The sequence below is a fragment of the Colobus angolensis genome, unplaced genomic scaffold, assembly GCF_000951035.1.
Source record: "Colobus angolensis palliatus isolate OR3802 unplaced genomic scaffold, Cang.pa_1.0 Scaffold131, whole genome shotgun sequence".
NCBI classification, from domain to species: domain Eukaryota; kingdom Metazoa; phylum Chordata; class Mammalia; order Primates; family Cercopithecidae; genus Colobus; species Colobus angolensis.
This window is the reverse complement of record NW_012114364.1, coordinates 2287180-2314749: the sequence shown is the minus strand read 5'-3', so window position 1 is coordinate 2314749 and position 27570 is coordinate 2287180. Positions and strand designations below refer to the sequence as shown.

The window sequence follows — 27570 nt, the reverse complement described above, 5'->3', positions numbered from 1 at the left end:
CTCTGCCTTCCAAGTTTCCGCTCAGATGTCACCACCCACAGATACTTTGAAATTTCCAGATGCTGCTATGTACCCCTTTCATGTCTCCCTTTGTTTTAGCGCTTACTATATTGTATTTAACAGTCTCTTTATTGTCTGCCTCCTCCATTAGACTGCAAGCAATTCCTTGAATGCAGGAACCATGTCTTTCTCATTTCTTGCTCACAATTCCTGGCATAAAGTCTAGCATGTAGAGAGAACTCAATAAATATTGATTGGAATGAGTCGTATTGCCTAAAAGCCATAATGCTCTCACTGTCTGATCTATTCTGCATTCAAAACTCCTGGAAGCAACAGAAACATTTTAAGTGACTTGGAATATTAGAACTTCTAAAAATGTAATCTTTTGTTTTCTCTTCCTTTTCAGGAACCTCTTTCAGGATCTATAAAAGAAAGGGAGGAATCATGTCCATGATCGCAGCTTTCTATGGCGGCAAGTCCATTCTCATCACGGGGGCCACAGGCTTCCTGGGCAAAGTGCTAATGGAGAAGCTGTTTCGCACCAGCCCGGACCTGAAAGTCATTTATATCCTTGTGAGGCCCAAGGCTGGCCAGACACTCCAGCAGAGGGTTTTCCAGATCCTAAACAGTAAGGTATGCCTTATGGGAAAGCGTGTGTGATGGGCAATGCCTTAGGGCAAGATGATTCACTACAGTGTTCTCTCATAGCCCCGTATTGCAAGTGGGGACCAGGCTACCTGCACAGGTAGAGGAAGGCAGACAAAACAAGACAGCAACCAGCTGCTGGTGGAAATCAGTGTTTTCCCAGAAGAGGGAAAAGAGTGCTTAGTTTCAGTCCAGGGCAGGTGAGATCGCCTATGTTCTGGAAACTACTAAGTATCAAAATACTCAAACTCCCTGAGTGGATGCTTCAGGCTTAGTAGCTGCTGCAAGTTCATCTGAACTCTTCACTAATTTTCTTTTAAATTTAAGATAGTTTTTCCTCCCCCAATTTTTTGGATATTCTTCTATGTTCTATTCTATTGCTTAGGGAACAGATGTGACTACTAAATACCCATGCAGTAATACTTTCCGTTGTCTAAACTCTACAAGGTTTAGCTGTTATATATTTTATTTATGGAAACTTTTGATATTTCTATTATCCCATAAGTTCTTCTAAGGTAAAAACATTGGAAATAAAATATTATATCTGTGAATGAGCATTTGGATATCAAACCCTCTCTCCTCTCAAAAAAAGAAAAGACATTATGCATATTCTCTCATTTTAATTTATAAATTTCAAGGCAGTGTAACCTTGGGTCTCAAACATATCTGGGTTCAAATTCTTGCTTATGAATTTGTTGTCATATTAGCTTTTAACCTTCAGATTTTAGATTTTCAAACTTTCCGATGTTTTAAATAAAAACAACAACTACCTTCATGGGGACTAAATGAGAAAATTTACATATGTTGTTCATAAGGCACTTTGGAATATAGGGGGTGACATAAGACTGGCAAAAAGAAAATTCGAAATTTCTTTTTTTTACAATCTCCCTTCCAGTGTGTAGGAATGCTAACATCTATGATGCACATATATCTGATAGCACAGCACATTGTAGACTGTCCAGAAAGAGATGATCAAATTTATCTGCTTTCAACAGAATATGATTTTGGTACAAACCATCATCAAGCATATTGGAAAAGCCTCACATCTCATGACTTGACTCAGCAGTCGGACAAAATAATCCTAACAGCTAACATTTACTGGATACTTAGTACATGGCACCTACTATCCTAAGGTCTTTTCACACCTTACTTCATGTATCTTTGCGATAACCCTGTGAAGTAAGAACCATTACTATTCTCATTTTATAGATGGGGAAACTGAGGCCTGAAGCATTAACTTACCAAAGGTCTTCTACCTAGTAGAGGAAAAATCGGATTTCCAACCCTACAGCCTGACTCTAAGGCCAGCACACTTGCTTCTGCCCCACACTGCCTTTGGGAAACTAATGGTTCTTAAAAGGCTGATATGACATAGAACCAAAACCTAGAATAAATTCCCAGAGCCCTCTTCAAACAGCTTTTCTCAGTTATCTACCCCAATGGGCTTTGTTTTCTTGGGGTTGATCTTCTCATGGAGTATCTTAATGGTGTTCTCGGTGTTTCCCGAATTTGCATGTTGGCCTGTCTTGCTAGGTTGGGGAGGTTCTCCTGGATAATATCCTAAAGTGTGTTTTCCAGCTTGCTTCCATTCTCTCCATCTCCTTCTGGTACTCCAATCAATTGTAGGTTTGGTCTTCTTATGAAGTCCCATATTTCTTGGAGGCTTTGTTCATTCCTTTTCGTTCTTTTTTCTCTATTCTTGTCAGCATGTCTTATTTCAGTAAGGTGGTCTTCAAACTCTGATATCCTTTCTTCCACTCGGTTGATTCAGCTGCTGATAGCTGTGTATGCCTCACGACATTGTCGTGTTGCGTTTTTCAGCACCATCTTGTCCTTTATGTTCCTCTCTAAACTGGTTATTCTAATTAGCAATTTCTCTAACCTTTTATCAAGATTCTTAGCTTCTTTGCATTGAGTTAGAACATGCTCCTTTAGCTCATCATAGTTTTGAAGCCTACTTCTGTCAATTCGTCCATCTGATCCTCCATCCAGTTTTGCACCCTTGATGGAGAGATGTTGAGATCATGTGGAGGAGAAGACACACTCTGGCCTTTTGGGTTTTCAGCATTTTTTCTGTTGATTCTTTCTCATCTTTGTGAGTTTGTCTAGTTTCAGTCTTTGTGGGTGCTGACCCTTGGATGGGGTTTCTGTGGGGGCCTTTTTGTTGTTGTTATTGACACTATTGTCACTTTCTGCTGTTTTTCTTTCAATAGTCAGGTACCTCTTCTGTAGGGCTGCTGCAATTTGCTGGGGGTTTGCTTCAGGCCTTATTCATCTGATTTGCTGCTGTGCCTGGAGATGTCACTCAAAGAGGCTGGAGAGCAGCAAAGATGGGTGCCTGCTCCTTCTCCTGGGACCTCTGACCTCGAGAGGCACCAGCCTGATTCCAGTAGGATTGCTCCTGTAGAGGGTATCTGACAACCCCTGTTGGAAGGTCTCACCCTGTTGTGGCAACGGGAGCAGGACCCTTTAATGAACCACTTTGTCCCTTGGTGGAGAGGGTGTGTTTCACTGCAGGGGAACCCACTTGTCTGAGTTGCCCTGATTCCTCAGAACTACCAGGAGGAGAGACTAAGTCTGCTGGTCCACAGAGACTGCAGCCACCCCTCCCGCTAGGGGCTCAGGCCCAGGGAGATCAGAATTCTGTTCCTAAGCCTCTGGCTAGAGTTATTGGAGATCCTGCGGGGAAGCCCTTCCCCCACCACTGAGGAAGGATGGGTGGGGGTTAGGCCTGAAGAGGCACTCTGGCCACAGACTGCCACAGTGTGTGTGTGGCTGCCACTGTGTGTAGGGCTGTGGGGACAAGTCTTGGGACCAAGCCATCCAGCCTCCCTGGCACCAGCAGGGGAAAAGCACAGCCTGGAGCTATAGAAACGGGTGCCACCCTTCCCCCGCCCAGGGAGCTTAGCCTGTTAGGCAGTTGCCAGTCCCAGTGCTGGCTGCTGACCCTCCCGCAAGGAGCTCAAATGGCTTAGACAGCAGGAGGTGGCAGCCAGTGCTGGTCGCCCCTCTGCCCCAAGGAGTTCGGTAGGCTTCAGCAGATTTTAGCTGAGAGCCTGTAAGAAAAGAATCTGCACTTTCTCGAGTTGGGACGGTAGGCCTTGATGGTGTGGGTTCCCCAGTGGGCTCTTCCGACCCATAAGTTGCACCGTTCCATGGAAAAAGCAGTTTCCCCGGCTGGGCAGCATGCTCCCTCACCACCTCCCTTGGCTGAGGGGAGGGGATCCCCCTTCCTCGTGTGGCTCTCAGGTGGGTCACCGCACCATACTGCTCTTCCTTCTATGAGTCACGCTAGCCTTCTAGTCAATTTTTTTTTTTTTTTGAGACGGAGTCTTGCTCTGTCGCCCGGGCTGCAGTGGCCGGATCTCAGCTCACTGCAAGCTCCGCCTCCCGGGTTTACGCCATTCTCCTGCCTCAGCCTCCCAAGTAGCTGGGACTACAGGCGCCCGCCACCTCGCCCGGCTAGTTTTTTTTTGTATTTTTTAGTAGAGACGGGGTTTCACCATGTTAGCCAGGATGGTCTCGATCTCCTGACCTCGTGATCCGCCCGTCTTGGCCTCCCAAAGTGCTGGGATTACAGGCTTGAGCCACCGCGCCCGGCCTCTAGTCAATTTTGATGAGAGAACCTGGATACCTCGGTTCCTGGCGAAGGATTCACATGCTTATTATGTTTGTTTTTCCATGGGAGCCTCAAATCACCGTTGCTTCTAGTAGGCCATCTTGGCCCCACCTCTAGACTTCGTTTTCATCACATAGCAGACATTTCATGTTAGCCTGGTACCTTTGTTGCCAACTATGGGCTTCTAGATAAATATTGTGGCAGAGAGTTTTGTGGGCAACCCAATCTTTACCTACCGCTTCTTTCAATGCAGTGTTTTTTATAACACAGCAACATTGATTTTGTTCTGGAAATCGTGATTATACTCTAGGTAACTTATCTGTGAAACTGCCTTGCAAATCTCAGCACCTGTTTTCACTATTGGGCTATTTATTGTCAGCTGTTGACTTTTATGAACAGTGGTTCTCAAAGTATGGTCCCAATATCAGCAGCATTCATTATCACCTGAGAACTATCTGTTGTGATCAGATGGTACTTAACAGCCTAGGCTTCAGAGGCAGACAGACGTGGGTGTGAATCTGCATACGACCAACTGTGAGTTGTGTGATAGTGGACTAGATACATACTTTGCTGAGCCTTGGTTTCTTTATGTTTAAAATGCTGTAATAATACCTTGCTTACCCAGGGAGTCTCTGCGTCTTTCTCTCTCTCTCTTGCCCTCAAGGCTTTCTGGATTTAAGGTATGGCTTTCACCACTATTTCCTGGAACCTCACTTTTTACTAAGTTTACTAAGTAGGGCTGTATACTAAGTTATGCCAAAAAAAAAAAAAAACTGTTTTTTTTCCCCATACATTTTTCCCTCAAAGAGTTGTGGGAGGAAGGGAATCTGATGTGTATAATATAGTTGAAAAATGCATCTGAGGTAGATCACAAAACATGTCGACGTGGCCATTCTGTGGGTAACAAGAACAGATTCTATCACTTGATTCTTAAAACACAAGCCATTAGCTATGGAAATATCTACTTTCTTGTCACTATATGGAATCTGATAACTGTAAAGACATTTTCCATGGAAAAAATTATCTGCTTGATTTTATTGCTGCGTATCCCAAAACTGAAAAGTTTTTGCTACACAAATTGTATATGTTTCAGAATATAAGAATGCTCTTGCTGATTGGCTGTGAATAAAGCTCTGTGCAAATAAGGAATTACGCAAGAAGTAGTTACTGGCCATCTATGAGATTCAAGATATTATCGCTTGTATTCCTTGAAATTGAAAATTCAAAATAAAGACAGATAAAATTATATTCTTTAAGTTATGGGGATAAGCTATTTTTGAAAGGTGAAAGAAACCTCTAGATTATATATATATGTATGTGTATATATACACACACACATACATATATATATATGTATGCATATATATGTGTATATATGTATGTGTGTCTATACATATAGACACACACATATAGACACACGTGTATGTATATATGTATATGTGTGTATATGTGTGTGTGTGTATATATATGTGTGTGTGTATATATATATTACTTTCAATTAAAAAAATTGTTAGAGTCAAAATAGTACCATCTCTAGATGTTTTTATTTAGCTTGGTATCTAAAATCATTTAGGTGACCCATTCCCGTGTTTGGAAAATTTTTTAAATTTGTTGTCTACATCTGCGCTATTCAGTATAGTAGCCACTAGCCGTATATGGCTATTTAAATTTAAATCCATTATAATTAAATGAAATTTAAAATTCAGTTCTTCAGTCATACTAGCTACACTTCAAGTGCTCAATAGCCACATGTGGTTAGTGGCTTATTTTTACTGGAGAGGGCAGGTATAGAACATTTCCATTATCACAGAAAGTTTTACCAGACAGTATTGATGTAGATGGTTAAGTATCTTGTAGAGAAAGACTATATTGTGATTCAGATTTCCATGTTGCCCATCATTTTTATTAATCCTAAAGACACTTATTGGAGTGCCTATTATGTGGTAAGTGCATGAGAATGGCAAAGAATGTAAAGACAAAAGTGATGTAGCCACATGAAGTGCTGGAGACAGACATTTGGAACATGATTGCAACCCAACATGAGTTCTCAAAGGAGAGGAGAGCAAAGGGTAATGAAAGCAGAAAGAATCATGCTTGCAAATGCATGAATGGTGTGGTGTGTTTGGGAAACTCTGGGTAATTTATTAGACCCTAAACAAGTAAAAAAAAAAGGACTAGAAAGGTATGCTGAGGCCAGATTTTGAAAGACTTCATATAATTGCATCAGTCAAGTTACATTCCATTGAAAGAAAACCCAATTGAAACTGGTTTAAAACGCAAAGGTGATGTGTTGATTATACAATGGAAAAAATCCAGCACTAGAGTGGTGAGCAGTTGTGATTTAACTAGAGCTCTGGCTGCCTTGGTCTTTGAGTCTCTCAACTCTGCCACTTTGTTCTGGTTTTATCCTCATGATCAGTAAGATGTTTGCTGTAGCTTCAAGCTTCACACACATATATGGCAATCTTCAGATGAAGAGAGGCTGGCCCTCTCCAAGATTTTCTCCCCAATTTCAAGATTGATGAAACGTGTTTTCTAAAAACCCTCAGCAAATTTCCCTCCCATCTTATCAGCCTAGTTGAGGTTACATGTCCATTTCTGACCAGCCCCTATGGCCTGAAGTATGCCATGTACTGATTTGTTCAGAAACCTCAGAACTAAGCCAATCACTGTCTAGAGGGTAAGAGTGCATGGAGATCAATAAGCTTTTCCCTGGAGCTGCGGTGAGATTAGCTGTTCCTGAGGCAAGGTGGCTACTGGAGAAGGGCGAATACCTGCTTGATAATTCAGATACTCATGGGTATTAGGGTCTTAGCATCCTGAGTGGAGCATGGTTTCTGGAGTCAGACAGACCTGAGCTGGTGTCCTCTCTCCACCACTGGGTGGTGTGACTTTACATAACAAGCCTCAGTGTCCAAATGGAGATGATAATGATCATTATCTTTTGTACTGTTGTGAGATGTAAATGAGTTAACATAGGAAAGGCATTTAGAATACTGCCTGAACCACCGTAAACACTTAGCAAATATTAGCTTTAAATTCGTACTCAAATATGGGAGGGAGTTGGAGCTTTATCTTTTAGAGCCTGACACTCCCAGTGAAGGTCTTTGTTATCTTGACAGCTATATGATTTCCTACTACTTAAATAATAATAAAAAAATACTCAATTGATGCTGATGACAACAGGAAAGATAAATGTGAATTAGTTGAGTAGTTGGGACAGAAATCACATGGCCCGCAAAGCTGAGAATATTTACAGATCTTCCCTTTACAGAAGTTTGCCAACTCCTTAGAGGACCAGAAAAATGTCTTCTAATATAAAACACCTAATCATGTTAAGGCTGGGCATGGTGGCTCACTTCTATAATCCTAGCACTTTGGGAGGCCGAGGTGGGCAGATCATCTGAGGTCAGGAGTTCGAGACCAGCCTGGCCAATATGGTGAAACCCCATCTCTACTCAAAAAAAAAAAATTAGCTGGGCATGGTAGCAGTCTCCTGTAATCCCAGCGACTCAGGAGGCTGAGGCAGAAGAATGACTTGAACCCAGGAGGCAGAGGCTACAGTGAGCTGAGATTGCACTACTGCACTCCAGCCTCGGCATCACAGTGAAACTCTGTCTCAAAAAAAAAAAAAAAAAAGATAAAATACGTTTTTATAAAATACTTATTTATTTTGAGACAGAGTCTCACTCTGTCACCCAGCCGCTGCAGTACAGTAGCTCTATCTTAGTTCACTGCAACCTCTGCCACCTGGGTTCAAGCGATTCTCCTGCCTCAGCCTCCCGAGTATCTGGGATTACAGGCGTCTGCCACCGCACCTGGCTAATTTTTGTAGTTTTAGTACAGACGGGGTTTCACCATTGTGGCCAGGCTGGTCTTGAACTCCTGACCTCATGATCCACCCGCCTCGGCCTCCCAAAGTGCTGGGATTACAGGCGTGAGACACGACACCCGGCCATAAAATAGTTTTAATGCATAGCTGAACTTCAGGCAAAATAAGGAAATCTGTAAATGTCCAGAAATAACAAGAAAGTACACACCTACACACAAAAAGAGTGAGAAAAGTTGAACAAGCACACAGATATGACAAGTATTTATTGAGAGTCAAATGTATGTCAGGCACATATTGCTTTGTGCCTGGGGAACAGGGGCAATAAGGTAGAAAACAAAACACATATGGGATTGACCTCATAGATCTTAAAGTCTAGTGAGGTAAACAAGTTTCATAAGAAATAAATGTATATTTAAGTATTTTGAAAAGTACTGTGAAGAAAAAGAACAAGCCACCCTAACAAGTGGCACCCGCTTTAAAATTATGCGTCCAGGAAAGGACTCCAGAGATAGCCCCACTGGAGCTCAGGAAGAGTTAATATGTTCAAGAAAATGCAGGAGGGTATTTCTTTCAGGTAGATGCCTAGGCTCTGCCTACTTTGCATGTTTCTATCTGACTATATAAGGCAAAAATTTGTAGAAATATAATCATGCCTTTGCTGCAAAATGAGAAATAGATAGACAAGAAGAAATTTCCATCTCATCAAATGAGCATTTTGATGCTATAGTAATTGTTTCAATTTAAAACATTCATTTGTACATATTTTCTTCTTCCTTTCTTCTTTTTTCTTTTTCTTTTCTTTTTTTTTTCTGTTGCCCAGGTTGGAGTACAGTTCACAATCAGCTCACTGTAACCTCAAACTCCTGGGTTCAAAGGATTCTCTTGCCTTAACTTCCTGAGTAGCTGGAAATACAGGCACACACTGCCAAAGCTCGCTAATTTTCAAATTTTTGTACAGACAGGATCTCACTATGTTGCTTAGGCTGGTCTCAAACTTGTGGCCTCAAACAATCCTCCTGCTTCAGCCTCCCAAAGTGCTAGGATTAGAAGTGTGAGCCACCACACCTGGTTTATACATATTTTCAATAGTTTTAATAAACATAAAATATGTTTCTACACATTTTCAATAGTTTTATAATAACAAAGTCCCTTTGAGGCAGAGGATAGACTTTTTAAATTACTGAGACATGGTCTCACTCTTATCACCAAGGCTCTTATCACCAAGGCTTGCATGATCATTGTTCACTGCAGCCTCAACCTCCTGAGCTCACGTGATTCACCCACCTCAGCCTCCCAAGTAGATGGGACCACAAATATGTGACACCATGCCCAGCTTTATTTATTTATTTATTTAGACATGGTGGTCTCACTACATTGTACTGGCTGGTCTCAAACTCTTGGTTTCAAGCAATCTTCTGGTCTCAGCTTTCCGAAGTGCTGGGATTACAGGCATGAGCCACCACACCTGACTAGAGAAAGGACTTTTAACAACAAAAGAAAAGTACTTTTTATTCTAGGGTTGAATTTAGGAGACTGTATAAAGTAAAGGTGGGTAGATGAGACTGATTGCTTACAGAAAGGTAGCCTTGTGTGCTGCACTTGATACTATTACAGGTTTCTTGAAAGATCTGGGAAAAAAATGTTTAAAATTGCAACTGGAAGACATTTGCTAGACCAGAAATGGAGAGTCCTAAGCACTCAGGAAGTTGGCAAATGGCTGCTGGTTGGGTTTTTATTTTGGTTTTTTGGATTTAAGATACCATCGAACTCTAGTTTAGTTCTTTCTGAATTGAAGATGATGAATTGATGGGTATGTTTTATATTAGTAAAAGCTTATTAATTTATATTTTACATTAACAAAATCCATAGAGGGAAATTCTACTTTGCCTTTGTAACCCATATGTCAGCTTGGGTATTCCTGCCTTTTAATAAAAATGTAATTAATGACATTCCCCAAGAATGGTTGAGAATTCTCAGGTGGCTCATTTTTCACGGTCATCTCTGCTGTTGCCTGGGATGAATTAGGTATGTTTATGAATCATCTTTCATTTCTCATGGGCTCCATATCAACTTGATCCAGACCAGGCCAAGGCCCTTTCTTCAGTTGTCCTAAATTTAGAATCAAACAACAAAAAGAGAGAGCATTTGCCTCAGACTGTCTACCACTCATAGGACTTGCCTTTACCTCCCACGCCCAGTCTTTCAATGGGTCATCCTCTACCCTGTTAACTGAAGTTTTCTGTGTTTATTTTTCTCATCATTTTAAGTCTTCCATTTATTGTAATCTAGGAGAAAATGAAGTCACTGAATTTGTTAATTCATTATGCTGAGTTTAGTATACAAATTCTAAGCAATATTTCACAGACCTGGCTTTTTCTTGGTGCAATAAATATGGGCTTTTGTAAACTGTTTTTCTCTTCTTGGTCTTACAGCTATGTTTTGGATGGTTAAAGCTGCTAAAAGTCTAAATCCTCAATTACAAGTTATTTTTTGGTTTAGTTGTTATATCTGTACTGGGAGGTAGCATAGGGCAGTAAAAAGAACACTGAAGCTCTAGATACTCTCTCCTCAACCAGAAAGATAGAGCTTGGTAGAGAGACCACGGCCTAGTTACCTAACCTATATGAGTCTTGTTTTTGTTATGCATAAACTGGATCTGATAATAATAGTTATTTCACAGGGATTTGCAAAGATTGAATGTGATCCTAAGTATAAAATAATGTTTTATATTGTGCCATATAAATATTAGTTTTTTTGTTTGTTTGTTTGTTTGTTTTTTGAGACGAAGTCTAGCTCTGTCACCCAGGCACCCAGGCTGGAGTGCAGTGGCATGATCTCAGCTCACTGCGACCTCTGCCTCCCGGGTTCAAGCGATTCTCCTGCCTCAGCCTTCCAAGTAGCTGGGATTACAAGCGCCCACCACCATGCCTGGCTAATTTTGTATTTCTAGTAGAGATGGGGTTTCAGTATGTTGGCCAGGCTTGTCTCGAACTCCTGACCTCAGGCACTCTGCCTGCCTCAGCCTCCCAAAGTGCTACGATTACAGGCATGAGCCACCACTGCTGGTTAAATGTTAGCTTTTTATCAGTAACCTCTCATTCCTTTACCTAGGTATGTTCTGTTGTTCATTATCCCTAGGCAAGACCCTCTAGATTGCCTGCATCAGTTTCACACTCTTATCAAGGATGTATATGTTCCTGCATTCTCTTTTCTATAGTTAGTCATCATTTCATTAGAAAGATATTTAAGAATTCCGGCCGGGCGCGGTGGCTCATGCCTGTAATCCCAGCACTTTGGGAGGCCGAGGCGGGCGGATCACAAGGTCAGGAGATCAAGGCCATCCTGGCTAACACGGTGAAGCCCCGTCTCTACTAAAAATACAAGAAATTAGCCAGGCGTGGTGGCAGGCGCCTGTAGTCCCAGCTACTCGGAAGGCTAAGGCAGGAGAATGGCGTGAACCCGGGAGGCGGAGCTTGCGTGAGCCGAGATCCTGCCACTGCACTCCAGCCTGGGCGACAGAACGGGACTCTGTCTCAAAAAAAAAAAAAAAAGAAAGATATTTAAGAATTCACATTTATATTACAACATTTAATTTGAAAAAACCTTTTGAAGGAAAGGAAAGTATAATCAGAAATTCATCCATAATCTTAAAGTCCTAGGTTTCACCTGTCTGTGCCATATGTGTTCACATTAACTCTCCATTCTGCATGAGTTGTGTACTAATGTAGGTGCTGAAGGAGGTAAACCCCCCAAATCAGTAGCTTAATGCAAATGAAATTTGATTCTCAAACACAGTAGGTGAATTGGTAGAAGGCATTGCACTCCACGGTCATATAAGGATCCATGCTGAGGGAAGGTTGCCATCTTCTGCACATGGTTTCTAAACCATCTGAGGTCTCTCTGAATGACAATATCCAACTGTCAATGGGGTAAAGAGGCACTGGACATCACGTGGAAGGTTTTTATGGCCCAGGCCCAGAAGTGCCCATCACATCTGTCCACATTCCAGTCTCAGAACTGTGACTGGGCATCTAACTACAAGGATGGCTGGAAAATGCATAGCTGTGTGGCCAAGAGAAAAGGAAAATAGGATTGTTGAACAACTAATGAGGTTCTGCCATGGCCTTCTTTTTAGGTCGCCAAATAACTGCTTTCCTGTCTTTCTCACACATAGAAGACACTCATTCCTACCTCAGGGTCTCATACCATTATTGCATCCAGTCCACAGTCCAAGGGGGAATAGACTATCCTCTCTATCAGATCCAGATATTTCAGCTTCTGGTTTGGTATTCTTGGATAAAAAGGCGAATTTTCTGCCTCCCATGTTGAGATAGAAAATGTTTCTGTTCTACCTCTTGTCATTGTAGAACAGCGAAGTTGAAGAAAAAATAAAATCAAACAAAGACACCTTCTATTCAAAAAAGAGAAGACAGGCTGGCAAGCAGCAGTCCCTAGAGTATAACCATAAGAAAATCCTGATTAGCAAGTACTGAGAAGCTTCCTACACTGGGAATGGGGAAATTCCTTAAGTAGCCTCGAAATCTACTCTCTTTTCCATCATTATTTGTGGTGACTCCATCCTCTGGAAGGTTCTTCCTTATTTCTTACTCCCTGGCTTTCACCTCTGAAGTGGCTGTTAAGAAGTGTGCTCTTCTTGTGGTCTTTGGCTTCATAACTCATTCTGCAAGAGTAAAGGCGGAAACCAATGGGTGTTTCAGGTTTAAGGTCAGTCATTTGCTGACTCTGGAGCTGTGGAAAAAAAATTAATCCCTTGGTTCATGCACACAATGTGACAGCTTGACATAAGTAAAATACATGAACAAAAGGATTAATGAAGAAGTGAAAGGAGGAAGAAGTATGCATTAGGCACAATATCATTTAACAACTAAAAAAACACTGGAATGCATTAAACTTGTTCATTCAGTACGTATTGGCTGAGTGCCTACTAAGTGTCAAGCACTGAGCCAGATGTGGAGGATACAGTAGCAACACACGGAAAAAAAGTTAAAGGGAAAACAAAATTGGATAATAAATTTGTTATTGGTTTTAGCAAATCCAAAAAATTCGAGAAAATAGTGCAGTGTTTGCCAAATCTAAAACTCTTTCACCCTCGCTGAGTCTTAAATTAGGAATGCACAAAAGCAGAATTACTAGAAAATCAAAGTTTTATGGGTGTGTTCCCTTAAGTAATAGCCCTATATTAGAAAGTTGGTGGAGGTGGCCTGCACATTTTAAATAATCAAACTGCACCTTTACCCCCTCCCCCAAATTCTAGCCAAATGAAGTATAAAATAAGGCAGAACTCAGCATGTTACATCAGCCTACCAGGAATGAAGTCAATGCTGATTGGAAAAGTGTCAAGCAATAAAGAAGAGTTTGGATTTATTTTAACACTGTCTTCATGTCACTCGAGACTTTAATTTCAGCCAACTCTACTTCTAAAACCAACTTCTTATGCAATGATCTTGTCTGGGTCCAGGCCAAGGCTTACTTCTACTGCATAGCTACACTTACCCTTCTTGGTTTTTACTCTGAAGAACTTTCCTGTCTGGGTCAGAGTTTCTTCCAGTAGGCATCAGATTCTGCAAATATTTATCTCATGTTAACCAAGACCCCCTCTAGATGTTGCCATTTAACTTTAACGAGTTTGACATAAAGAAAGTGATTTAAATGCACTTGTAACTTATTCCTAAGTAGGGCCTGATATAGCTTTTAAGCAATACATCTCTCCAGTCACACACAATAATGAATGAATTCTAACTCACTGCAAGTACTACAGTGTTCCTGAAGGTAAATAAACCATGTCAGCTATGTGAAACTTGGAAATTTTTCTTTAAAACATAGTAACTAAAAATGTTACCAGTTTGCCTTGGATTACTGCTATATCCCCCAGGAAATATGACCAAATGGACATCTGTTCTATGTATCAAATTGCAGACATCTGCTTCATTCTTTTCCTTTTATGGTATGTATAGCCGTCACATCTGACTACCAGTTTCCCTGCTGTCAGAAAGAAACAATTAAATGGGAGATGCTGTGGACAAAGGGATTTTAAAAAAATCCATTGGCCACAGAGAACTAGAACTGAAGAATCGGAAGAGAAGATTAATTTTCTTTCTTATTACTAAGTTTCTTATTTTCAGAGCACTTAAAGGGACATATCAATGGGGGGAAAGTATATGAATTAATGGCAAGATTCTTGAGGACTTTCTCACAAAGATAATTAAGGTGTCACTCTAAGAAAACAACCAGAGACACCACAAATAATGTATATTTTTATTACAGTATTATAGTAAACTTGGATCCAATTTCAATGTTCCACAATAGAGGAATGACTAAATAAATAACAATACATACAAGTGTTAGACAAGTATTCAGGCATTAAAAATCATGTTTTATAAAACAGTAAATGACACGAAAAGGCTTGTAATATATTGGTGCGAAAACAGATGAAAAACTATGTTCAGTATAATCTCCACTATTAGCCCTAAATGTTGATGTGATCTTGGATTACTTTTTTTTGCATTTTCAAATTTTCAAATGAGAATTGTGATTATGCTACTTCTACAGTGAAGAAAAATTACCCTCTATAATAGTGAAAAAATAAGAACCATAATCTTCTATCTTACACGTTTTCCAAATACAATGAACACATTATACTTTTACAGTGGAAGAAAAGAAACACCTATCTTGTAAAGTAGCAAATAAATCAGAATGAGGCAGAAATCAATCATGAATTTACAAAATTATGTCATCGGGTATAAGTTCAGTTCATTTTTAGTTTTGAAATTATTTATCAAAATTAAATAGTTTGACTTATTTTTATTAGAAATGTGATTTTTAAGTATTTAACATTGCTTTTGCTTTTTAAAAAATTATTTTCTAGTTTTTCATACAATCTGAGGAGCTGCTAGGGAAATTTCACACACCAAATTTCATGTGTTGAAATGTGAACATGCTCACCACAGACCAAGGGTCTCCAAGCTACTGTTTCATCTCTTACTTATGGAAAATATGCTCATGTAATTATGAACCAATCAGCTTTTCATTGTGTGAAAAGCAAATGTAGATAGTGAAATTGGAATTTTAGCTTTATTGTTGTCTTAAATATATCTTGGCTTAAAAAATCATGGATGACTTTTCCCCACTATACCAGAGAATGAGTTGCAAATAAATAATTCAGTAGTAAAGTTGAAAGAAACGTTGAAAGCATTTTGAGTTTCCTACTGTCTTATCAATATGTTTCTTTTTACAACAACCATGTCCCATGTATATCTGTTTAGGATCTTAAGTTGCTAATAATCTACTCTGAATAATTCCTTAAGAAAACATTAAAACGACAGTATCTATACCAAGGGAATAAAACCCGAAGTAGTAGAAACTATTAAAATTGATGTAGCTACTTAAGAATGAGTGCAAGCTCAGACACTGAAAAACGTATCATTGAGATAATACCAAAAATGGTCAACCTTTTCCTGTTAAGTTATAGTAAAGTATATAGTACGAGTACTTAGTATATTAGAGAAGAGTTAGAATGAGATTGTACCAAGTTCAGAATTCCTCATCCGAGAAGACCAGACAAAATTCAAGGTTTTTAGAGAGGGATTATCCTGAATGATATCACCAGTAAGTGGGTTTATAAAGAAAGACAGAGCTTGGCAGGTTGCACTGGATCCTTCAAACCAGTTTCTCTGGAAAAATGTGAATTACTCAATAAACCCTCAGTTGCCACTGAGATAAACCAACTTTGAAATACAGTAGAGAACTCTGGGTGATAAATCACGCAGGGTTACACACTGGGTCTACAGTTCACAGAACATGATTAGATTTAAGACAATAGAAGATAGGGACATTTTATGAACTAGTTTATTGAATCCTTTTGAGACTATCACTGTGTGGCAGTTCCTAGAAGGCTTAGATAAATTAATCTTTAAGAGGTAAACAAATTAACTTTGAACTAAGAAAACAACAAAACTACAAACTTTGAATTAGGAAACATCTGCAAAGAAAAGCCCAATAATTAAAGCAGCACACAGTAGAAGTGTTAATTTTATTTTATAAGTTTCTTGTTAATTTCCAGACTCTTTTGTAGGGAAAAAAAAAAAATGTGTTCATGCTTGCCCCAGGCTTCACTGTATAAAACCTGCTTGTTCTCAACTTCCAAAAATGAATTTCTGATTGACATTAATGATTCTGTTAAATCTCTATATAAGGCAAAGGCAATTGGAAACATTTGCATTAAAACTGCCAAAATTGGAAATACTTGCAGTTAAACTTCCAAAGCCAGTTGTGTTCCATTACTGTTTTTGTTTGTTTGTTCATTTGTTTTCCCCCTAAGAACTACGAAACTATCCCACAAAATGCAAGAGGCCTCTAGTGTAAGTAGTTTCCAGTTTTCCTGTTACTCAAGTCAGATCAGCTAAAGGATATTCAACCTCTCCCCTGCAGGCCATTTACTTTCTTTTTTTTTTTTTTTTTCTTTTGAGATGGAGTCTCCCTCTGTCGCCCAGGCTGGAGTGCAGTGGCCGAATCTCAGCTCACTGCAAGCTCCGCCTCCCGGGTTTACGCCATTTTCCTGCCTCAGCCTCCCCAGTAGCTGGGACTACAGGCGCCCGCCACCTCGCCTGGCTAGTTTTTTGTTATTTTAGTAGAGACAGGGTTTCACCGTGTTAGCCAGGATGGTCTCGATCTCCTGACCTCGTGATCCGCCCGTCTCGGCCTCCCAAAGTGCTGGGATTACAGGCTTGAGCCACCGCGCCCGGCCCATTTACTTTCAAGAAGGAAGAGAAGAAGGGAGGAAGGAAGGAAAAAAATCTCCTCCAATCATATCAAGTCTTTTTCTTAAAAGCTTCAAATTAGCCAGGCTTGGTGGTTCACACCTGTAATCCCAGCACTTTGGGAGGCTGAGGTGGGCGGATCACAAGGTCAGCAGATCAAGACCCTCCTGGCCAACATGGTGAAACTCTGTCTCTACCAAAAATACAAAAATTAGCTAGGTGTGGTGGCATGCACCTGTAGCCCCAGCTACTGGGGAGGCTGAGGCAGGAGAATCACTTGAACCTGGGAGGCGGAGGTTGGAGTGAGCCGAGATCAAAAAGTTACCAAGCCATGAGGTTCAACATGATTTTGGCATACATTCTGTTTTTAGAAGCATCTGGATCACAGGATAGAATCAGAAATGTTGGCATGACCCAACACACACACACACACACACACACACACACAACAGACAAACAAAAAAACACAGCTTTCTGATCAGCAGTTTTTGGAAATGGAATATTGCTGTGGAAGTGGAAAGGGGATTTTCCTATTATTAGGGACCTACAAAATGGTAGGCACTAACACAAACATCTGACTTTCATTACACAAATCCTCAGAAATCTCTGCAGTATGCCTGTTCCTACAGCACAGATGAGATATTAATTCACTATGGTTGTCATCTATCCAAGGTTATATAATTTGTGCCAAGTGATACAGCAAAATTGGAATGCAGGTCTCTAATCTCTAAATTCATAGTTTCCCTCCTGTACTGCATTGCCTCCCCTAGGAAATTTCTTCCTCGATGACAATATCATAAGGAAAGTGAAACTATTGCTTGCCACTTCTGAGTTAGTATCAGCGTTTTTTCCATCCTCCAGCATGGATAATGCAGAGATGCCACCAATTCAGTTGTTGAGTAGAAATAATCTTAAGTTTGGTCTCCATCTTCCTAGCCACCCTAGCTCTTTTCCTGTCCAGATGCAAGAAAGAATTCTCAAAGAATTGTGAAATTGACCTTTGGTGGGGGGGGGGGGAAGCATAACAAGATGATGAATCAAACACTGTGTTGCCTTTAGCATTTATTATAGAATATTATGTAAAGTGAACTAAAATTTTGTTAAATGCAAAATTGTCTTTAAGAACAGCATAATATATGCTTAGTTCTCTAAGATCACAGAACACGATAGTCAGGTGGTTGACATTTTAGATAAATATGCAAAAACACGATGACGCAGAGAGGTAAGTAATTTGCCCCAGTCACATAGCAAATCAATGGCAGAATCAGAATTCAAATACAGTCCTTCGTAACTCCCAAGGGTCTGAGTTCTTTCCAATACACCAGTGGTTCTCAACTTCAGAGTATATCAGAATTACTGGAGAGCATTTCAAAGAAAAGATAGATGCCCAAGCTTGGAGTAATAACTGTTGAATGAGAATCTTCAGGGTCGGGACATAGGTTGGTTTGTTTGAGCAACTTCCTGGGCAATCCTAACAGCCATACTACTACACCATGCTGCCTTATGGAGTTATAGAAATGTCCTTGCTAAAGCATTAGAAACTTCTGGATTAATCCTTCACATCTTATGACAGTTACTAGTGAACTAGCAACAATTTTAACATTTTGTGAATTTTTATTAATCTGTACATTGGATATAATGGTTTTTGCTTAAATTAAGGTACTTGTGTTTAATTGCTTTCAACTTAGAACTAATTTGCAGAATTCATTGATTTGTTTTTACTCAGCTCTGTAAAAATTCTCTTAAAAATGTTAGTGTCTCTTTCACCTTGGGACACCAAATATTCCATAGAGATTGCCCCTTAGTTTAAGCAAACTTACTCATTTATTTTCCAAAAAAATATTAAGCAAATCTTGGTGGGTTATTGGGACTAAATAATATAGTTATTTTTGAAGAGAAAGACAGTAAAATGAATAAAGATCAAAGATTCTCATGATTAGAAAATATTTGATTTCCTTCAGTGAGCCCTGGGAAGTAGAGGTCAAATCTCCTGTGGATACTTCCAAAATGAGGTCATGTGGCTAACTAGTTGATTGTGAGAGACCATGTTAAAGGCCTCTGAATTGCTTCAAAAGCATTATATAAATTTAATGCCCCCATCCCAATTCCTACTTCTATTAAAAATGCAGTCTTGGTGTCTGACTACAGAAGTCATATCCAAGGAGTTTATTTAAACCAGAGAAATTTTTTTTTTCTGGTTTTCTCTTTCAGCTGAATTTTCTTACTTAGAGTTTGCAGTTTCTCTCTTGCCTCTGGGCTACAAGTAACTATTCATATAATTAGAATAGTATCTCATATTTAAAAACAAATTAAGGAGAGAAATACTTGCCTGTGTAATGTTAAATCAATGAAACACTCCCAAAGTTTCCAGTTTGAAATGCTTAGATCACCTTTCAGCTGTATCTTTCAGTGACCACAGAAATGTGTCCTACTCTTGTAAAGAACAAGGTTTCCTCAAATGGATAAACAGCAATCCCTCTGCTTGAGTTTTGATAATGGTGAGCAGCTTTTCAACTATCTACCTCTCAGTCTTGTGCCATCAAGTAGAGAATATGAGTTTATGCAATGAGAAGAAACAGGATAAGCTCTTAGAATTTAAAATAATTGTATTGTTCTTTATTGGTGGGCTTTCAATGAAATTTCTGACACTATGTTTTTTCTTTACTCATTTTGATTTTATCTATTTTTCTTACTTTAATATCTCACATTAGCAACAAACACACCAAAAAAAATTTTTTTTAGAAGAGCTGGTGCTTATCCAGGATCCATTTGCACCATTTCATCTTGTCCCTTCAGTCTTGTCATTATTATAAAAATAGGGGGTCTGCTATAAAAACTGGAGAAATCACATTACTTCAAACTCCCATTGGCAGTTAATACAGAGGACTCAGGACACACTTTGTGTCCTCATTGAGGAGTCGCTATCTGCTATCTCTCGTCACAGTCATACAAACTTCAGGAATCAGGCTTCCATTCTACTGTAGTAACGGTTCTGTTACTGATCTTACAGGAATTAATTTTAATTCAATAAGCAAAATTTGAGTCTTTTCAATGAATGGCATACTGTCAAGCATAAAGAGATGAATAAGAATCAAGGAGTTTATAAAGAAATTTTTTAAAAAAGTAATACCCTTTAAAATAGCCACACATAAAATTAAATACTTAGGAATTAACTTGACCAGAGAAGTGAAAGATCTCTATAATGAAAACTATAAAACACTGATGAATGAAATTGAAGAGGACACCAAAAACTAGAAAAGTATTCCATGTTCATGGATTAGAAGAATCAATATTGTTAAAATGTCCATACTACCACTCAAAGCAATATACAGATTCAATGTAATCCTTATCAAAATATCAATAACATTATTCATAAAAATAGAAAAAAAAATCCTAAAATTTATATGGAACCACAAAAGACTGAGAATAGCCAAAGCTAACCTGAGCAAAAAAGAATAAAACTGGAAGAATCACATTACTTGACTTCAAATTATACTACAAAGCTATGGTAACCAAAATAATGTGCTACTGGCATAAAAACAGTCACAGAGACCAATAGAACAGAATAGAGAACTCAGAAACAAATCCACACTCCTACAGTGAACTCTTTTGACAAAGGTGCCAAGAACATATACTGGTGTAAAGACAGCCTCATCAGTAAATGGTGTTGGGAAAACTGGGTATCCATATACAGCAGAATGAAACTAGACCCCTATCTCCCACCATGTCATTTGATTTATGACATACAAAAATCAAATCAAAGTGGATTAAAGACTTAAATCTAAGACTTCAAACTATGAAACTACCACAAGAAAACATTTAGGAAAATCTCCAGGACATTGGTCTGGGCAAAAATTTATTGAGCAATACCCCACAAGCACAGGCTACCAAAGCAAGAATGGACAAATGGGATCACATCAAGTTAAAAAGCTGCTACACAGCAGAGGATACAATTTAAAAAGTGAAGAGACAAGGCACAGAATGGGGAAATATTTGCAAACAACCTATCTGATAAAGGATTAATAACCAGAATATATAAGGAGCTCAAACAACTATATAGTAAAAAGTATAAAAATCTGATGAAAAAATGAGCAAAATATTTGAATAACCATATCTCAAAAGAAGACATACAAATGACAAACAGGCATATAAACAGGTGCTCAACATCACTGATCATCAGAGACATGCAAATCAAAACTACAATGAAATATTATTTCACCCCAGTTAAAATGGCCTATATCCAAAAGATAACAAATGCTGTCAATGATGTGGAGAAAAAGGAACCCTCATATGCTGTTGGTGGGAATGTAAATTAGAACAACCACTATGGAGAACAGTTTGCATGTTCCTCAAAAAACAGTAGAAATACCATATGGGCCAGGTGCCATGGCTCACTCCTGTAATCCCAGCACTTTGGGAGGCCGAGCTGGGTGGATCACTGGAGGTCAGGAGTTCAAGATCAGCCTGGCCAATGTAGCAAAATCCTGTCTCTACTAAAAATACACAAATTAGCCAGGCATGTTGGCACATGCTTGTAATCCCAGCTACTCAGGAGGCTGAGGCAAGAGAATTACTTGAACTTGGGAGGTGAAGGTTGGAGTGAACCAAGATCGTGCTACTGCCCTCCAGCCTGAGTGACAGAGTGAGACTCTGAAAAAAAACAAAAAACAAAAAAAAAGAAACACTGTATAATCCAGCAGTCCCACTGCAAGGTATATACCCAAAAGAAAGGCAATCAGTATATCAAAGAGATATCTGCACTCCCATGTTTGTTGCAGTACTGCTCACAATAGCTAAGATTTGGAAGCCACCTAAGTGTCCATCAACAGATGAATGGATAAAGAAAATGTGGTACATATACACAATGGCGTATTACTCAGCTATCAAAAAGAATGATGGAACTGGAGGTCATTAGGCTAAGTGAAATGAACCAGGCACAGAAAGACAAACATCGCATGTTTTCACTTATTTGTCAGATACAAAAATTAAAACAATTGAAATCATGGACATAAAAAGTAGAAGGATGATTACCAGAGGCTGGGAAGGCAAGTGGGAGGGGAGAGATGAGAATGGTAAAGGGTGACAAAAAATAGAAGAATTAATAAGACCTACTATTTGATAGCACAATCGGGTGACTATAGTCAATAATAATGGTACATTTTAAAATAATGTAAAGAGTATAATTGGATTGCTTGTAATTCAAAGATAAATGCTTGAAGGGATAGATACCCGCTTCTCCATGATGTGCTTATTTCATATTGTGTACCTGTACAAAAACATCTCATGTACCCCAATATATATATATATACCTACTATGTACCCACAACAATTTTTAAAAAATTAGAGTTTCCCTACAAAAGAAAAAAAGAATCAAGGAGTTTACAAGCTAGAGGGGGAAATATAAGTCCTGAATTTAAGAACAGACATGAATTTTTCAGAGTCAGTGTTTCCCAATTATGGTACCTGGACCATCAGAGCCACCTGTGGAGGTGGTTAAGAAATACAGTTTACTGAGTTACACACAAAACTACTGAGCCAGGATCTCTGAGGATGGAATAAAGAAATAATGTTTAACCAGATTCCTTGATTCTTCATGCCTACAGTTCGCAAGCTACTGATGTGAAGATTGCTCTGGGCAGTTATAAAGGAAAATGAGTCATATGCAGTCATTCATCTGCTGTTGTCCGTGTTAGCACTCTAAATGGAGAAATTCTCGTCATTTGTATGTATTAAAATCAGTTGGGGGACTTGGCATGAAATATAGATTCCTGGGTGTGCCCTAGTAATTTCTTATTTAGTGGGTATGGGATAGGACCCAGGAATATACATTTTAATTATGCTACTAGTGATTCCAATGCAGTTCACTTTGTGGATAGCATTATGAAAAGACCAAAACCACTGACCTGTTGGATTGCAGTTGGCTGCCGTCTCTGTCACTCTATTCAGGATGTGGCACTATTAAAGAGTATTATTTCAGGAGCTATAGCGGTATGGTGAGATTCCTGACAGGGCAAGTCCTATTATTAAGCAAGGCTAATGTAGTAAAACGGAATCCTCATTTAGCACTGTGGTTTGAATTGATGCAGCCAATTCACTGATTTATTTCAATGAAACATTATCAACTACTATCTAAATCAGAAAACTCAGACTTTTAAAAAACTGTACTATGTTCATTCAGATATGCATTCTTTATTGAAAATACAATTCAATAGATACAACACAGATTGGAACATTATTTCCTAAAATTGTAATGATCTCATGAAAAGCAATGCAAATATGAGATCTTGTTGCTGTTCAACATTGCACAGGTTGTCTGAAAGTATAATATGGAATAGCAGTATATTCTGTCTTTTAAAGTCATGAAAACCAAAGACAAAAGAAAATCTAAATATGAAAACTTACATCATATGTAAGGAACTCCATTGTGAGAAGGGTGGATGCTGAAACCATCTCCTACTTCTTGCTCTCCGGTAGTCAGAAGTCTTCACAGGCCAAAGTGAAAGAATCCACAGAACCCTAAGTAAATTTCCAGTGAGTATCATGTAGAATACATAAAATATATCATGTAGACTCAAAAAGAGTCTTCTCCAAATTAGTTATCAAAAAAGAGAAAATTATACAAATTTTAGATAAGCTTATCCAAAACTATTCAACATGTTTGTTGTACAATTAACGTTAACTATCAAGAGGGAAAACATCTGACTCTAGAAAAAAACATTTAGCATGTTTATGATGGATTAATATTAGAAAAACTATTAAAGATCTTTCTGAAAGAGTCAGAATGACCTCTTTGTTGAGAATGTGCCCAGGACACTTTAGCAACCTTATCAATCCCAGATGTCAAAAGCACTGAGGACTGACCTAACTTACAAATTATTTTCAGAATTGCAGTAACACACCACTGAAAAGGCTGCCCCTACAGTGCAGAAAAATGGTAGACAAAATTGAAGTATGTTAACGTGACAGATCAATATGTGGATTTCATCCCTTTTCTAGACATCTTCATTAAATCCTCAGAATGGCTTCTGAACATGCTCTTGTCTGATACAAATGAGACATGGTTTCTCTGACTACCTGAGATCAACTTTTTATTACCCAATAAAAACAGCCTGGGGTACATCTCTAATGGATAGATCTCTCTTAATCCTGTGACTAAGGATCAAGGAATAGGTAAAAATACTGTTTGGGGGTTAAGGGAGAGAAGAGGACTGTCTCTTTTACTATATTATGATTAAAACCACAGGCTAATTTTCTCTGCTCTTAAATTTTCTAAACATTTAGCTTTACTTTTTGTTTTCTCACTGTTAATATGCCACACCAACACTAAGTAAAATTTCATTTAATCAAAATAGGTTGGAACCAAGATCATTTTATTAAAATCATATTTCTTGAGAATATGGGAAATGCCAATTTAATCTAAGAATTTCTGTGTGGAGGGGAAAGTACTGAATCTATTCTATCTGAATAAGTGTAACTAGAGCTAAAATGGCCAGTGCTCTTCCTTTTTTCCATTATGAATAAATTAGAATATTTTAAAAATCAATTAATATCCCATAAAAAATACATGAGCTCATGTACTTACTAGACAATAATTGCCATTTATATTAGAATGAGATTACATAACATTTTTATATGTTTCACCTATTACAAATTTGCTTCATTTGTTATTTGTTATTTTCTAATTATGTTTGTGCTGCTAAGATATTTTGTTAATTTGGTTCAGTTAACCAATCTGTTGGTAATTTTGCTTGTAATTTGTAAAGGCTTTGTAGAGACTGGTAATTTTTTACCGGAAACACTTATTCTCAGTCAAAAATGGAAACTATTACCATATGTAAATATAAAGCTGGCTTAAAGGAGAAAAGAGTATAAAGGCAGGATGTGGATGACTTACTCTCACTTTTTCACCCTGCAGGAAAAGTTCAAAATGTGCACCTTTCTGATTATTGGAACTGATTTTTCAAACGTTTCTCACATGAAATGTAGCAGGAATTACACTAAACTGGCTGAATTGTATGAAATAAAGCAGATGGTTCTTAAGTAAATTTTTTTTTTTTTTTTTTTGAGACAGGGTCTTGCTCTGTCACCCAGACTGGAATGCAGTGTTGCAATCAAGGCTCACTGCAGCCTCGACCACTTGGGATCAAGGGATCCTCCCACCTCAGCCTCCCAAGTAGCTGGGACTACAGGCACACATCACCATGCCTGACTAATTTTTTGTATTTTTGGTAGAAACAGGTTTTTACTATGTTGCCCAGGCTGGTGTCAAACTCCTGGGCTCAAGTGATCTTCCTACTTTGGCTTCCCAAAATGTTGAGATTACAGGCATGAGCCACCACACCCAGCCAGATGTCTTCTTTAAGTAATATTATTACAACTAAAACCAGTTTTTGAGTATAATTAAACAGGTTGTTGTAAACAAGAACAATGTGATAAAGATGATGCTATTTTTTGTATATTAATCTATATTTATGTTTCAGCTATTTGAGAAAGTCAAAGAAGTTTGTCCAAATGTGCATGAGAAGATCAGAGCTATTTATGCAGATCTCAGTCAGAATGACTTTGCCATCAGCAAAGAAGACATGCAGGAGCTTCTCTCCTGTACAAACGTAATCTTTCACTGTGCAGCCACTGTACGCTTTGATGACACTCTCAGGTACATTCCCATTTCCCTCTCATGGCTTGTATACATTTGTGTGCATGTAAATTTCTTCATAGTTTCTGTAAAGAAAAAAAAAAAAGAAATACTCTCTCAACAACAACAAAAAACATACAAAGAAACAAAACTCCTCCAAAATCCCACCATCTAGAAACAACCATTTACTACTGTGGAGAACATTCACTCCAATTTTTCTTTATGTATCTATGATTACATAAGTGTATGTTCAATTTTACTGGAAGAAAATGGCATCCTAGCGAGGATGATATTTTGCAACATGCTCAGTTCTATTTTTTGATATCTACCACTGTCAATAAATATTCTATTATAATTTGTAATGATTACATGACACTCCATTGCACATATGTATAATATATTAAACTAGTTCTATGTCGGCGGACATTTGGATTGTTTTAATTTTTCACTATTATAAACAACACTGCAGTGAACATCTGTGTGCATGTATATTTTTCACCCCTTTGTGTGCTCTTCTTGAGATAAATTCCTAGAAATACAATGATCAGATACATAACAGATGTACTCAGGTTATGAACAGTTTGCATTTTCACACATAATGCTAAATTGCTCTCCAAAAATGTGGTGTCTGCTTACACTGTCTCTGTGCACATGAATGCTCATTTTTACAGTCACAAAATAACACTATAATTTTAAAATTATTATTTTGTTTTGTTTTGTTTTGTTTTGTTTTGTTTTGAGGCAGAGTCTCGCTCTGTCGCCCCTTAATGTTGCTAATAGGATAATGGAAACGGTAGCACATGTTCTGATTTGTATTTCTTTGATGATTACAAACGCTAATGATATTTAAATGCTTATAGGCATTTTGTTCTTTGTGAAATGCCTATTCATGCTCTTTGCTTTCTTTGCCTATTTTTCTTTTCTTATCTTTTTTTTTTTTTTTTTCTAAGACCGAGTCTTGCTCTGTCACCCAGGCTGAAGTGCAGTGGCGCGATCTAAGTTCACTGCAAGCTCCACCTCCCGGGTTCACGCCATTCTCCTACCTCAGCCTCCTGCATAGCTGGGACTACAGGTGCCCGCCACCACGCCCAGCTAATTTTTTGCATTTTTAGTAGAGACAGTGTTTCACCATGGTAGCCAGGATGGTCTCGATCTCCTGACCTCGCGATCCGCCAGCCTCGGACTCCCAAAGTGCCGGGATTACAGGCGTGAGCCACCGCGCCCAGCCCTGAGCCACTGCGCCCGGCCCATCTATTTTTCTATTGAAACATTTTTTCTTATTAATATTAAGACTTCTTGAAAGTTTCAGCATAGTCTTTTTTTTTTTTTTTTTTTTTCTTTTGAGACAGAGTTTCGCTCTTGTTGCCTAGGTTGGAGTGCAATGGCAGGATCTTGGCTCACTACAACCTCCGCTGCCTCAGCCTCCTGAGTAGTTGGGATTATGGGTGCCCGCCACCACGCCTGGCTAATACTTTTGTATTTTTAGTAGAGACGGGGTTTCATCATGTTGGCCAGGCTGGTCTCGAACTCCTGACCTCAGGTAATCCACCCGCTTTGGCCTCTGAAGTGCTGGTATTACAGGCGTGAGCCACTGCGCCCGGCCGTTAAACTCTTCATCTTTTATAAGGCTCAAACTATTTTAACAATTTATCAAATGTCTTTCAAGTCTATTATTTATGCAGTTATTTATAATTTCCCCTAGTATTTTTATGGTTTCATTTTCACATTTAGATATTTGATCCATTTATAAAGTATTTACCTAGAAAGAGGAGTACAGGAAAATTCTGTAAGAAGAGTGATGCAGATGTGAAAGTAAAGCAGCTTTATTTTTTTGTGTGTGCTATATGGTTACTTTTAAACAATATTTGTTAAATATTTTTACTCTTTATCTGATATAAAGCTCTGAAACTAAATTTCAGTTTTTAAACTATTTTGCTACATTAAATCAGGCTTTCACTGCCAGTACTGTATCATTTTAATTGCTGTAATTTTTATTATATTAGAGCAAGTATACTCACAGCACTATTTTTTTTTTTTTTTTTTTTTGAGACAGGGTCTTGCT

At 38.6% G+C, this 27570-nt stretch overlaps 1 protein-coding gene across 1 annotated transcript in view; it reads left to right on the top strand.

Moving 5' to 3' along the window:
- The window catches only part of FAR2 (fatty acyl CoA reductase 2), a 195935-nt gene that overhangs the window by 130434 nt on the left and 37931 nt on the right, over positions 1-27570 (top strand). The window contains exons 2-3 of the mRNA XM_011934101.1: positions 407-633; positions 25354-25529. Coding sequence (XP_011789491.1) covers positions 445-633; positions 25354-25529 — 365 coding nt within the window. The 5' untranslated portion in view covers positions 407-444. The remainder of the gene's footprint in view (positions 1-406; positions 634-25353; positions 25530-27570) is intronic.